Source organism: Brachionichthys hirsutus, chromosome 8 (genome assembly GCF_040956055.1).
Source record: "Brachionichthys hirsutus isolate HB-005 chromosome 8, CSIRO-AGI_Bhir_v1, whole genome shotgun sequence".
Taxonomy (NCBI): Eukaryota; Metazoa; Chordata; class Actinopteri; order Lophiiformes; family Brachionichthyidae; genus Brachionichthys; species Brachionichthys hirsutus.
This window is the reverse complement of record NC_090904.1, coordinates 3,723,790-3,737,082: the sequence shown is the minus strand read 5'-3', so window position 1 is coordinate 3,737,082 and position 13,293 is coordinate 3,723,790. Positions and strand designations below refer to the sequence as shown.

The 13,293-nt window shown below is 41.1% G+C and overlaps 1 protein-coding gene across 3 annotated transcripts; it reads right to left on the bottom strand.

Moving 5' to 3' along the window:
- Positions 1-539: 539 nt before the first annotated feature.
- tfap2c (transcription factor AP-2 gamma (activating enhancer binding protein 2 gamma)) lies at positions 540-11,027 on the bottom strand. Of its 3 annotated transcripts, none has more exons than XM_068742275.1 (7): positions 10,998-11,027; positions 7,491-7,964; positions 7,118-7,169; positions 5,182-5,404; positions 3,538-3,656; positions 2,224-2,365; positions 540-2,113 (listed from the first exon to the last, which is right to left on the bottom strand). In XM_068742275.1, the coding sequence occupies exons 1-7, from the start codon at positions 11,025-11,027 to the stop codon at positions 1,819-1,821; spliced, it is 1,335 nt and encodes a 444-aa protein (XP_068598376.1). In that variant the 3' UTR covers positions 540-1,818. The 3 variants fall into 3 exon arrangements, with proteins under 3 accessions (XP_068598376.1, XP_068598374.1, XP_068598375.1); XM_068742273.1 differs by lacking the exon at positions 10,998-11,027 and adding an exon at positions 8,492-8,562; XM_068742274.1 differs by lacking the exon at positions 10,998-11,027 and adding an exon at positions 8,477-8,539.
- Positions 11,028-13,293: the final 2,266 nt, after the last annotated feature.

The window sequence follows — 13,293 nt, the reverse complement described above, 5'->3', positions numbered from 1 at the left end:
TACACTTCAGGGCCTCCATACAGACCGTGTGTCAGCAGGTACTGGCTAGGCGAGTTATGACTAAGCTACCTTGTGCCTCCGTGTGAATTCCATCTGTAGTTTTGCACCTTTTCTCACAAATAACAAAGGCAGTGTCGACAACTGCAGAGTGAAACTTGCACCACCACATTTCCACAAATGAAATTCGCAGCAGATTAAGAGTTCACATGTCCAGGAAATAGAGGAGGGGAGGGGAAACTATGTGCGAGGAGACACAGGAAGAGAGGATCATATTAGAAAATAAACCCTTGGAACAATATCTTCATTATGTGTCAGTAGTTCAAACATTAACATGCCATTTGTCTTCTCTCAGCTGTGCATTTTTCATCGTTCGTCACATGATGGCGCTTTGAGGTCTCTGCGTTCGCTGAGCTACGCCTATTTGTGAAGTTAAGTGAGAGCAGATAATGATGGCTACTGTTCCTGTTAGTTCGGGGGCTTTTCATTGCAGTTTATTAATAGACAAACCAAACACATGACTTAACATCACATGTGAAATATTGCTGAAAGCAGGGTACAGAACAACAGTGCACAAATGTGTGTTTTTGTGCGTGTGTGTGTGTCTGAGAGATCTATATCCGCCTTGAGTCTTTCATCTCAATTTATTTTTTCAAAAACTTTAAAACATTTTCCAAAAAAAAAGTACGTCATGCTCACTTCCTAATTTCTACTTGATGAAAAACTAACCCATTTAAAAAGGTTTTAACACTTGATTAAAAAGTGAAACCATACACCAGATGTGATACCATTATTTACACAAGATCATTAAATTACAGCATAAATTAGAAAATATTTACATCCAGGATGAGACACTGGATCAAATTCAATGTTTGGAATTTAATGTCTGCTGAAAAACATAACAAAAGAAATATGTACATTGACACACTCTCACAACATGCACACACTTAGGACTGAGCTGGTTGGCAGGATGATGGTAATTTATGGCTTTTAAATCCTAACAATGATGATTACCTAAAGTGGTAACATGGGAAGTGTCGCTACACCTGTAATCCACCTGAACACTGAAGGGGCCTTAAAGTCTCTGGTTTCTGATCAGACAAAGACGAACAAAACAAAAAACCGTCAAATCCCATTCAGCCCTTCATATCATTCCAATCATCTCTCTTTATGAAAGCACGATAGCACTGGTGCCAGTTTGGTCATACAAATAAAGCACAAAAAAATAAAACATCTCTTGTCTCTCTTTTTTATATATATATATATATATACATACATAACAAAAGCTTGTCCTTTGCAAGTCCTTTGAGACACAGGAAATCAGTGGATTTGCCTCCAGACAGAATGGTGAACTTGGGGGTGGGGTCTGACTGGAATTCACAGCCACAGCAGTTCATCTTGAAATGATGTCCTTTAGAGAGAAAATAAAACGGTGTGCACTGAATTCCTGTCCTCCTCTTGTCAAAAAGCGTGGAGGTCTTGCAGTTGTAGCACCAGCATATTGGCAATTTCAGGAAACTGCATAGCGGTTAGTTTGCCATCGGCTGTGTGTCACACCCTGGGGCCAGCAGAACGGCATTCGTCGTTGGTGCCAACACACACCGTTTTACACCCATCATGACATGTTCCTAAAAAACATCATCACCTTCTTAAAAAATGCAATAGAAATTCAACGTGTGAGTATGCTCACACCTAGACTCAAACACAAAAATTCAGCTATCAAAATGACAATACTTTTCAATCAATATTGATAATAAAAAAAAAAGGACAGCAAGATGAAGGGGCCCGGGAAGATTGTCAAGTTCATTCTCCTCTGAGGTCTCATTTCCTGTGCTTGTCCATTTTGTCTGTGGATTTGCTTCCACTGTCTGAGGATCCCTGGGTGTCGCTGCCAGAGCTCAAGTACATCTTGTCCACTTGTTTGAGTGCTTCGTTCAGGTAGTTCTGAAGCGAGGTCATGGCAGCACAAATTGCTGGAGAGCCAAAGCCGTGAGTGATCAGGCTGAAGTGTGTAAGGCAGCCTTGGATTCCAGGCTCCATGATAGGGGCCGGCCGAGAGTTTCCCAGTGGCGAACGGTCCTGAGTGAGCAGGTCAGTGAACTCCTTGCAGATTTGTCTGAAAGTAGGGCGGAAAAAATTATATTCAGGAAATACATATAGGAATTTCAATTTTCTAGATAATTATTTTAAATGTGCAAATCTCAGCTATCCAGAAAATGCACTTACTTAGCAGCGAGAAGCATGTTCTTGCGAGAGTTAACTTCGTTGCGTTCCGCATGTGACCTGCCAAGGTATTCAGCAATTGCCTTTGCAGGGAACTCTGTCTCACAAACGTACCCAAAGTCTCTCGCTAAATGAACAGCTTCACCTGAGAAGAGATGGGGGGGGGGGGGATCTCATCAATGCAAAAAAGGCTTTTCTCAGATCTTCAGTAAGAATTTGTTTTTTCTTTCTCACAAATATCATCCCTGCAACTCCTCCAGCACACCGGACAAAATTCAAACGCCAAGGTCGGTTCTTAATATATCGATATAATGCATTATAGTAGCAGAGCCGTGCGGACCTGATAAATACAAGCATCAAAGTGCATGATGTGAAGCAGTTAAACAGAATAATCAGCAGTGCTCAGTCTTCTAGCCTGAGGGAACAAGAACTAGTGAGACGAACATATTTCGATTTTGAGGGTGGTTTGACTTGCATGGCCATAATGGGCTTATGTGGATAAACGCTAGCAGAGACTGCCCCATGGCACCAACAGTGCTGCTGATTGATAAATGCGTGCATCTCTCGAGGACACAGATAGCACAAGCTTTAAGGTCAGTGGGCCCTCCTGGTGAACAAGGCATAATTCATCTTTGAAGGTCTCTAAATAACACAAGATGCCTCCAGTCATTCTGCTGCAACCCATTTAGAAATATTAGGCATGTTGGGCGCAGGAGAGGGAACGCTATTCTACCTTAGCCTGCAGCAGGGAGATTTACTTTGATTAAAGTGAGAAAGTGTCGGCGAAGCATGACTGTCCAACTTAAGGTGAGACTGATGCTGATTGTTGTAGCATTCAGGGCGTTAACAAAGGGACGTGCAGATGTTGCGATCTGTCATCACTAAAGTTAGATCTGACATGAAACGACTGAAGCTACGTTGGTCATGGCACATGCAGACATTCACAGTGAGAATATACCAAGTAACATTTAGCTCGAGTTCCGTGGAGACTAACTGGATTATATCATGGTTAGCTTTCATTCAAACATAACTTCAGTCACTGACTTTGGCTGAGCATGATGAGAACATAAGGGCAACCTAATGAGCAATTGAAAGTCAAGTAAACAACACGAGTTCCTAAAGAAAGACAAATTTGCTCCACTCACATTGTCTTCAATTAAATATTTAAGACTGACTCGTCTCTTCTGAGAATTTAGATCCTCAGTGATACTAAAAATGATGAGATGCTGCATGCGGGTTATAAAATCAACATTCCAGCCATTGCAAACAGCCATTAAAGCCGAGATGGTCCGTGTGCGACAGAGTAACACGCATTACCTTCCACTAGTGATGTCAGCAGAGTGACGTTGGCTGCCTTCCGTCTTCCTGCTGGCAGGTTCAGCCCAATCTTATCCAACTTCTCTCTCAGAGATCGACCTCCGTTTTTTGACTTAGCCCTGCAGAAAGATAGTAAAAATTAGTTTTTGTTTAATTGCCTCCGCCAAGACGGAGGTTATGTAATCGCCGCCGTTTGTTTGTCCGTCCATTAGCAAGATAACTCAAAAAGTTCTGGATGGATCTTGTTGATATTTTCAGGAAATGTTGGGAATGTTACCAGAAAAGATCCTGGATTATTGATCAGTTTAACATTTTATGTAACATTGCAGTCAATGACGCGTCAAAATTCTTTTCTCAATATCTCGGTTGACAGTCATGTAGAATGGGGTCAGTGAAAAATATTGAATTTTAACATTGAAAATTCAATCAGTTACAAATACCGGTACACATCAACTCTGAATCACTTTTACTTTTCATGGTTGGTGTATGAAGATACCAAGAAAAATTTAGAACCTTTTGGTGCTGATCCAGATCACAATGTGGATGGTGTAAATCTAATTATAAGGGGAATGAGCTGCTCGGCGGAGGTCTGCGCTCCCTGAGTGCCTTTCTAGTTCATGACATTTAACTGAAATAAAGAGCAATCATCAGGGAGGATTTGTATGATCATTATGATTGTATACCAAAAACAAATGAGCACCGTGACTGCACTCCCTCCTGCAGAAGCTCTAATTGTGTACTCATGATAACAAATTAAATCCACAAACTCTCTTGACCCAATTGAAGCTTCACTCCAGAAAACACATGAATCACTTGTACACACATTTGCCGAAACACTTAAACTCTCCACTTGCCACGGCCAATTCAGTTTTCCGCTTGACTGGCGGGGCAACTTCTCCCTCTGCGCGGTGGCTGCATCGTTAGGAAGGCGTGTGTGTGTTTGAGCGGACCCCCTTCATCCCTGTCGCTCAGCTAAGGACCCCCCCCCCCTCCCTCTTATAGCTATATGACCTACTTATAATGTGATTGAGCATCTGTGTGTGCACGTCAGCATTAGCACAGGCACATGGGAAGTAGCAAATGTGCATTTCGAGCAAAAATAAATAAAAATGACTCTGGTCAGGGTTATTGGGTGTCTAGTGTGACTTCACAATCCCTCATCAGACCGCCACACTAAAATATATTGCATAAGGTCAACTGCTCTGCCACATGTGAAGCTACCAATGCTGCAACACCTGACAAGCATGAAGCACACCCACAGAGTTACATAGACAGGGTTCCGTGTCGCTGTATCCGATCCCCGGAGGAAGCAGAGATCCAAAATTGCAAGCCACACAAATGATGAACCAGAAGCAAAAGAGACGAGCTATGATTTTAGAAATGCCTTTTGCAAGATCTGCTCAGCTTTCAGATCAGATGTAATCCTCAGTTTGAGACAACCTTATCGACAGCTTGCAGGTGACAGAAATATTATGAATAATAAAAAAATTACTAAAAAGGCAGCAGTATACTTGCAATAGCTAATCTAAATCTGTGTGAATCACTGCTTCTGTATTCCTGTTATGTCGAGGACTTTCACCAACAACAGAGGAAACGAGCTTTAAATCCAGCCTCAGTCAGGTAGGTTTGAGTCTGAGCTCTGACCTGCGTAAAACCCCTCCAAGCAGCGATGCGTTTAGGCACTCGGGAGGTGACAAACGTCTCTGGACCTCAGCCACGGTAACCTTGTACTTGGATGTGGAGCTCAGCAGGGAAAGGCGGCCTGGCACGGAGCAGAATACCTCTGTTGGGTTCGAAACCATGCCAAGCAGGGACTCTTTCTGGAAAGGAAGACCCAGGGCATTGCCTTTTGGTAGGGTCACAGGACCTGGAGGGTAAAGCAAATAATAAAAAAATATTTAAATTTTTTTTTTTAATCTAGGAACGTTAAAGAGTAAAGTACAAGAAGAAGAAAAAGAAGCTTGTAAAAGAATTTGTTTGTATATACACCTTTCCAGTGTATGTACATAAGCTTTAATCATCATAATCCCTTCTTTGCAGCAGGAATTTTTCTCCTCTCTTGTACATTAATCACAAGGAAGGCTGAGTATGCAGCTCTGCACAACTGAACAAACTAGCGTCTGCTTTAGGAAAGACTTTCGACATACTGTGTTTTTCCAAACTTCGGATGGCTGATATTTGAACAACTAAAATGCCTTCATGCCACACACTATCCACAGACAGATACACACACACACATACACTGCTCCTCTATAAAAAATAACCCCCACAGATACACCTCAGTGCTGTGTATTATCAAGTCATAGGTCTATTCTACGCAGTGTGTTTGGCGATGTAAGCTACCAGTACTTCTAAAGTTAAGGTGAAAACCTGTAACCCCCCCACAGAAGCATCGGACACACAGAACAGTACAGCACACTACAAGACACAGCTATCTTCATCCTCACCGGCAAGAATGCCCCCCTGATAATAAGTCCTCTGTAAGCGATCAAGGTTCCTGCCACCTCGTAGTCCTAATACTGAGACAGAAATCACAGAGTCACAGGAGTACTTGAAGGCTCCTCTGCGGCACATGTCTTCAAATAGCATACCATTATTTACAAGTAGACTTCAAGACGGCCCATAGCGTGCCCTTAAGCATGGGAAAGGAGAAAATATAAGCCGGTGCTGCTTTGCATAACAAATACGGACTTGTTGGTTTATTGTGCTGTGCAAAGAGGGTGTTTTTTTCCCACTTATTGAATAGTTAGTAATAATTTTACAGTTTTGAAAAACGAATTGTGTTGCATATATTCTAATGAGCTTATCGACTCATCTATATCTGCCATAAATGCGTCACATTAATTTAGAACGCCAAGCAGTACATGCTGCTCAAGCTGATGCTCCAAAGCAGCAGGAATAAGTTCTCCCTCCACACAATTCATGTTGCAACAAATTACTAAACTGTCCCTGACATGCAAAAAAAAAAAAAAAACGCCACACCCCACCTAAAGCTGGTTCAGCAGAAACAAACGCCGCTTCGAGATAAACGCATAATGCCTTGTTAAAGTGAACAGAAAAGGGGCAGCAATTGCAGGTTTAATCGGCCCACGGGTGCTTCCAAAGCTCTCTTCTTCTCACAGTCAACACCGAGGTCGACAGACTGTTCTATTTTCATGTCTTGTCAAATAGCCTGTCGTATTTTGAAAGGAATCCAGTTCATTCCCACTGGGCATCCATCCACGCACCTTCACCACACAGAATAGGCGATGGATCAAATCGAGCTTAGATGAGTGCATCTCACGGCGGGAAGGATTATCAGTGTATGCAGCACGAGTACAAATATAACACCCGTCTTGCACAGCGCTCTCGCACCAACATGCCTCTGGAAGTAATTGTTGTGACAGAAACAGAAAGCAAAAAAATAAAAAAAATACTGCACATATGGTGAATTTCTAGTTGCATGTTCATTTGTTTGCACAAAAGCATACGTGTACCCCAGATGGTACTTTTATCAATACTTTTCCCTCTGTCAATTTAGCAGAGCCGTGGCTCCTTGCAACAAAACAAAGAATTAATGACAAACATAAAACAAACTCACCTTTTTTGATGACCGTCTGATCTGCCATAATAATACTGTGGTCGTCTACATGCTGATAAAAAAAGAAGAAAAATAGCCAATAAGTCATCATATGAATTGTTTTAAGTACACCAGTGTCAAAGCTAAATTCAAATTAGGTCAAAATATTCAACGGGTATCCAAATTACTGTCTTTCTTTTACGTCTTTATGGAAAATATAAAATAAAATATGCAAGCATCATCATTAATTAACTTGAGCTTTATTTTCAGTTGCAGTTCATTTAAAAAGATTTGGCTACCCGCATGTCAATCCCTGAACACACACACGCACGCACACACACACACACACACACCTCTGTATTTTCAGAAATTCATTTCAACCAAACCCACTCACTTGAACGTCTTCCAGAACGTGCCCCATGTCGTGCATCCCCATGTTATCGCCGATGACTGACTGGTCGATGCTGTGCGTGTGCGTGTGCGTGGGCAGCAGCTCGGGCCGGCGGAAGCCTTCCCTCCTCACCCCGGACGAGCCTCCCTCCAGGCCCAGGATCTGACTGGCGAGGCCGCTCCTCCCGTGCGCGCCGTGCGCGCCGAGCCCGTCCTGGCCCTGCCTGCCAGGCCAGGGCTGCTGCTGGTTCGACGGGGACTGGTGCAGGGAGTTGATGTTGAAGGGGTCGCCGAGATGCGAATAGGGGTCGGTGGGCTGCGGGTAGGAGATGGGCTGGTAGGGGGGCGGGAAGTACGGGGGCTGGAAGTCCGAGCTGGCCGTGTGCGAGAGGGCCGGCGACGGGCTGTAGAGGTGCTGGCTGACCGCCGGCAGGTGAGGCAGCCGGGGGTTCCCGTTGCTGCTGCCGTCGTGCCTTTCCTGCGGGACGGAAGAGATGAAAGGACATTTATCATGTTACCCACCGACACGGAGACGAGAACAGCGAGAATATAAATGTCATTTGGTATATTATTCTATTCTTTTATTTTCATTTGAATCAAATACTGAAATTCTAATAAAGGTTATTTATTATTTATAATTAGTAAGTTTGCCCTTGATACTTTATTTAAAGTGCATTCCTTCGTCTTCATTATTATTAATCATTAGTATAGCTTTAAAGATTCCCTTTAGCTGGGCCTTACATTCATTGTGGGAAATTGTCTCCTCAGCGCAGCTGAAGGCGTCTCCATTTGTCTTGTCCTTATCTTCTCATCTTAAACTTTGCTACACTGTCTGTGTGCGTCTCCGTTTTATCTTATCTTCCTTTTGATCTTATCCTTATCATTTACATATGATAAAAAATATATAATTATAATAATAATCAACTCCGGGTCCTCTATTCTTTCCCCTGCATGTCAGACGTTCGTCTGACGTGATTCAGCGCGCACTACCTGTCTGACACTCACCTCGCTGTCATCCTCGTACTTCACGTTATCGGCTAATTTCCACAACATTCTGACAGAAAAAGGCTCCACGTCCCCCCAAAAAATATATATAAAAAATGTCGCCTGCGAGTTAATCCAGGTGTGGGGGGGGATAATCTGGAACCTCCAGGTGGTAATTATTAACCTCCTTATTCTTCGGCGCACTGACGGACCGAACCCGACCCGACCACAGACGCGACTTTCCACGGGTGGAATGATCTTCAGCAGAAGAACACGTCCCGTGTCCGCTCAGTGGGCTCCCGCGTTCAAGTCGGATCACAGCGCTGCAAAAAATACAAACTCGACTCCCTCTTATGGACAAAACAGCGACGCTCAGGTTTAGAGACGTGCGTAAGAGCGATATATCTGCGCAGATGTTCCGAGTGGGCGTCTCCCTGCCGATGACGTCACATAACAAGGGGAAATGGCAAAATAGTGCCGATTGGTGGGATGGTGGTCCAATCACAATTCTATCGGCTTACACGCTACACATTTAAAACCAGCAACTTTTCTCTGATTATAATTCAGAGAACTACAGTATCAATACTGTATTATTCGTTTATGATTAGGCATTGATTTAATCCGTAATAGACACGGATGAGATCGATTAACAAAGAAATCCAAAACGTGCGTCATGAAAGCAGCTATTTGCACGCATATTCTGCAGGTTGTGTCAGAACAGCTACGTATTCGATAATTATTATTATAGGTATGACTGAACTGCAGGAGTTTATCCCAGCCGGTTAAAATCTACACCCCGGACAAGACGCCAGGGAGCACAACGACATGAATAATAATCATAATAATAATAGGAACACAAAGTTACTTGTATGTAGTTATTATTATTAGTAGTATATCCGTCCATCTCCCACCGCTTACTCGGGCCGGGTCATGGATTTTTTTCTTTTTTCTTTTTTATCAGAATTATTGTTCCATGCGTCACGTGATTAAATTAAATGATATCCATTGAAATTATATCCATTGAAATTAACCACGAAGCAAGAAAAGGTACCGGGTTCGAATCTCATCTGTGCGGAGTTTGTGTGTCTGAGTGGGATTTCTCCGGGTTCCTCTCACCTCCAGAAACATGCCATTTATAGGTCAATTGGCTGCCACAAAACTGTCCATATAAGTGCATGTGTGCGTGAACGGTCTGTCTGTGTGCATGCGGCCCCCGCAATGCGCTGGCAACGCATTCGGGGTGTACCCCGCCTCCAACCTGCAGGCTCCAGCCACTCCCGTGACCCGCAGAGCGGAAAAGCGGAAGAAAATGAATGAATTAACCAATAACATTTGAAGGTCTGTATTTCACAAGGGTGGTTAAGTTCTCGTTTCAAACCGCAATCGGCCCGAGGCCGAGCGGCATCACTCCCTTATAAACCTGCAGCTAAAATGACACCAATAAACAAATCTTCACTCATTTGCATTTTGGGTGGAGCTTCTGTAAAGGCTGCTTTGATGTTCACCAAACATCAAACTGAGGGCAAAATATTTTTTTATCTTCAAGGAATTCTGTTAATTTTCAGGAGACATTATTTTAGCCGTTAAACCTTTTAATTTGTGAATTTACACTTATTTCTTCCCTAATTAAAAAAAAATAACAGTTCATTCGTTTTCACGGATTCATTATTAATTTCAGGAGTGGGTTAGAAATGTCGGATTATGCTATAATTTGTAAGATTATTGGACAGACGCAGTTACTTTCGGGTGTCCCTGAGAACAGGACGTGGGCAACTGGAGATTATCTCTTTCTTTTGCGTCTTGTCCTTGGCTTGTTGTGATGTGAAGCAGAAGTTAAATGCGCGTTGATTAAATGTTACTTTACGTTGGCCGAAAGGACGTTAGTCACGCTTGGCCTGCCGGTGACGCTCATCTTGTCATTTTAATGACAGTTCATTGCGACGACCGGCTCAGATGATGTCAAGTGTATAAAGATTAAATGAACCCATGGTCGGACAAACAACGTCTGGACCAATCGAGTCCATTTTAGTGATTTTCAGCAGGTTACTATATGTGTTCATGGAATTCGAGGGTTGACTTGTGATGTGATTTTCACACTGACTGGAATTGAAGGACACAAGGTCGTATTTCACCAACAGGCGCACCCAAAATTAAACATTTTTTTTTAAATTAAACAGATCTATTACTTTATAATAAATGGTTACAGTGTCGTTCATGAAAAACGTTGAGGTTTTTTTTTTTTTGAAGAAGAAGAAGAAATCGCAACAGAACTTAAATGCCTAATCATTCCTTTGTAAATAGGAATGATACACATTTTTTTGGAATTCTATCCAAAAATTACATTGTTAGTTTTCAAAGACTAAAGGATTGCTATTGTTGTCATTATAGTTACAGATTATTCAAAAGCGTTTACGCGATGACAAACAGTTAATAATCTTAGAAAGTAATGAAACCAAAAAGTGCTAAATATAATGCAGGTTGAGTAAAATGAAGTCCTCTGTATAGATGCTGCATGAAGTGAACTCACCCTCCAGTCTATCCTCTCCAATACAGACATCTGCAAGGCTCCAGTCAGCAGCGAGGCGCATCGACCGAGTGGAACCATCAGGTTTTTAATTTCGAGCTTCACCTGACGGTCGTGCAGTGCGCATGCGCCGCGTATGACCACACACCTGAGTGTGATGATCAAAACAATCCATTTTAGGTGAAAAGAAGATTTATATGTTTTATTTGGAACAACACGAATATTCCCGCCAGAACGGATAACGGGAAACGGAGCGCACAAACGTATTAAAAATGATTAAAAAAACAATAATAAAAAACAATAAACGACCACCCACCACCAAAACAGAATTAGACCCAAGTTTTTATTTATTAATTATTTGCTATTTTAGAATAAGAAATAAACAATGTCATAAATAAACATGTTAAAGTTCAAGAAAAGGTGAAAAAAAGATCGAGAGCCATTCAAGATGATGTAATTCCACCCCAAACGCCACGCAGCCTGAGGCCTACGAAAAGAATCTGCTTTCAAAAGCAACCGAAGCTTTTTAAGGCCCAAACTGGCTCCTGTTATCTGATCCCCCCAAATACCTCAACGAACAGATCAAAGTGTCTTCGTTTGGTTAAGAATGTTGGAAAGATCTTCACCCGAGAAAAATAATCTTCTGACGCAGCACAACACCTGTCGTACAATAATAGGATAAACTACAGGATAAACTGTAGGTTATGTTGAGAAATAAAATACAATTGTTTGTGTCTTGATTATACTAAATGACTACTGATTTATCAATTCATTAGACATATGTCTTAAAGGAAAAATACCGGCTGCAGGTATCTTTAGGATTTGTTTTATATCATGGAGAAAAAAATGTAACAATTTCAAATATGTGGTGGCAATGACTTACATTTTAACGTGAATTTAAAATATTTCATCATATTATTACAGTGAGTACAACAGATTGATTTACCTCTACAAACATCTAGTAATCTTAGTAAAATCACACAAATGGAAAATATATTACTGAAAAATGTATGACGAAATGGCCATTGACAAGATGCCAAATTTAAAGAATAAAATAACAGATTTTAGATTTTGTTTTTGTCCATGTCCATGCCCAGGTCCATGCGGCATATTTATTTGCGAAGCATTTATGTTTTTTTTTTTTAAACTATGCATAAATCTATCAATCAGCATGCATGAAATCCCATCATGAAGCAGAATGAAATCAAGAAGACTTACTTCTTCGTTTTCTGTGATTATATTATTTATCAATGATTAGATTGTTTATGGTGTAAGTTACATTTAATGAAAAGCATGAGGAAGACACAAAATACAAAATTCTACATCCCGCTAGGAAGTCTGTTTAATATTGAACATTGATGTTATTGGATCTGCTCCCACCTAGTGGCTACAATCTCACATTACTGCGATAATGACGATCACAAAAAAATCATTGTGAGACAATGTTAAAGTTTCAAATATGTGGAGCGACTCTTGATCATGAAATGCAACCTCATCTCATCGTAACCGTGGGACCGTGAAACGCTGTGGAGATTTCTCACATTGTGTGGATTGTGCAGAGTCTGATTGTGCATTGATGATCAACGTGAATGATTGATATGGAGCCAGCTAGAAAGAAAATAATTTTCCCAGTGTGGGAACATTTTGATTTAATTTCTCCCAACAAGGTAGGTACATGTTAATTATTGCAGAATATTTTTTTGTAATTAATATTGATTGTGCAATGCAATTTATCTTTAGCTCTCCTTTGTACAAGGTGAAGTGTCTGTTGTGTTAGGGAGTTGGGGTACAGCAACAACACCTCACCCATGCTCAGGAGGACAACCATGAATGTGGACCAAGACCAAGTGAGTCTTCAAAAACGTTATAAAATAGCATGCAGTAATGTGATTAACCCTTATATGGTATTAATATTTTTGTTACACAGTGGGTCCGGGTCTGGTGGACCCATTGAAATTTGGGGCTTTTAATTCAACATAATCAGAAGATTTTTTAAATGATCTCAACTGCAAGTAATATAAACAATTCATATGTTAAATGTGTTCCCTTTACCTTTGTAAAATCATATTTATGATTTTTTTTAATTAAAGTGCTACAAAATAAGAAAATCCATCATAAAACAGGCATAGCTAGAAAATAATCAGCAAATGTACAAATGAAGGAAGTTCTTTTATAAACAGTGTTTTATTTGAATTTCATTTCATTATTTATATAATTTCCTTTGAATTGATTATTAGCGTCGTTTTATTTTGAAAAACGACCGGATTTTCTCCAATGTGACGATCGCAATGGGAATCTT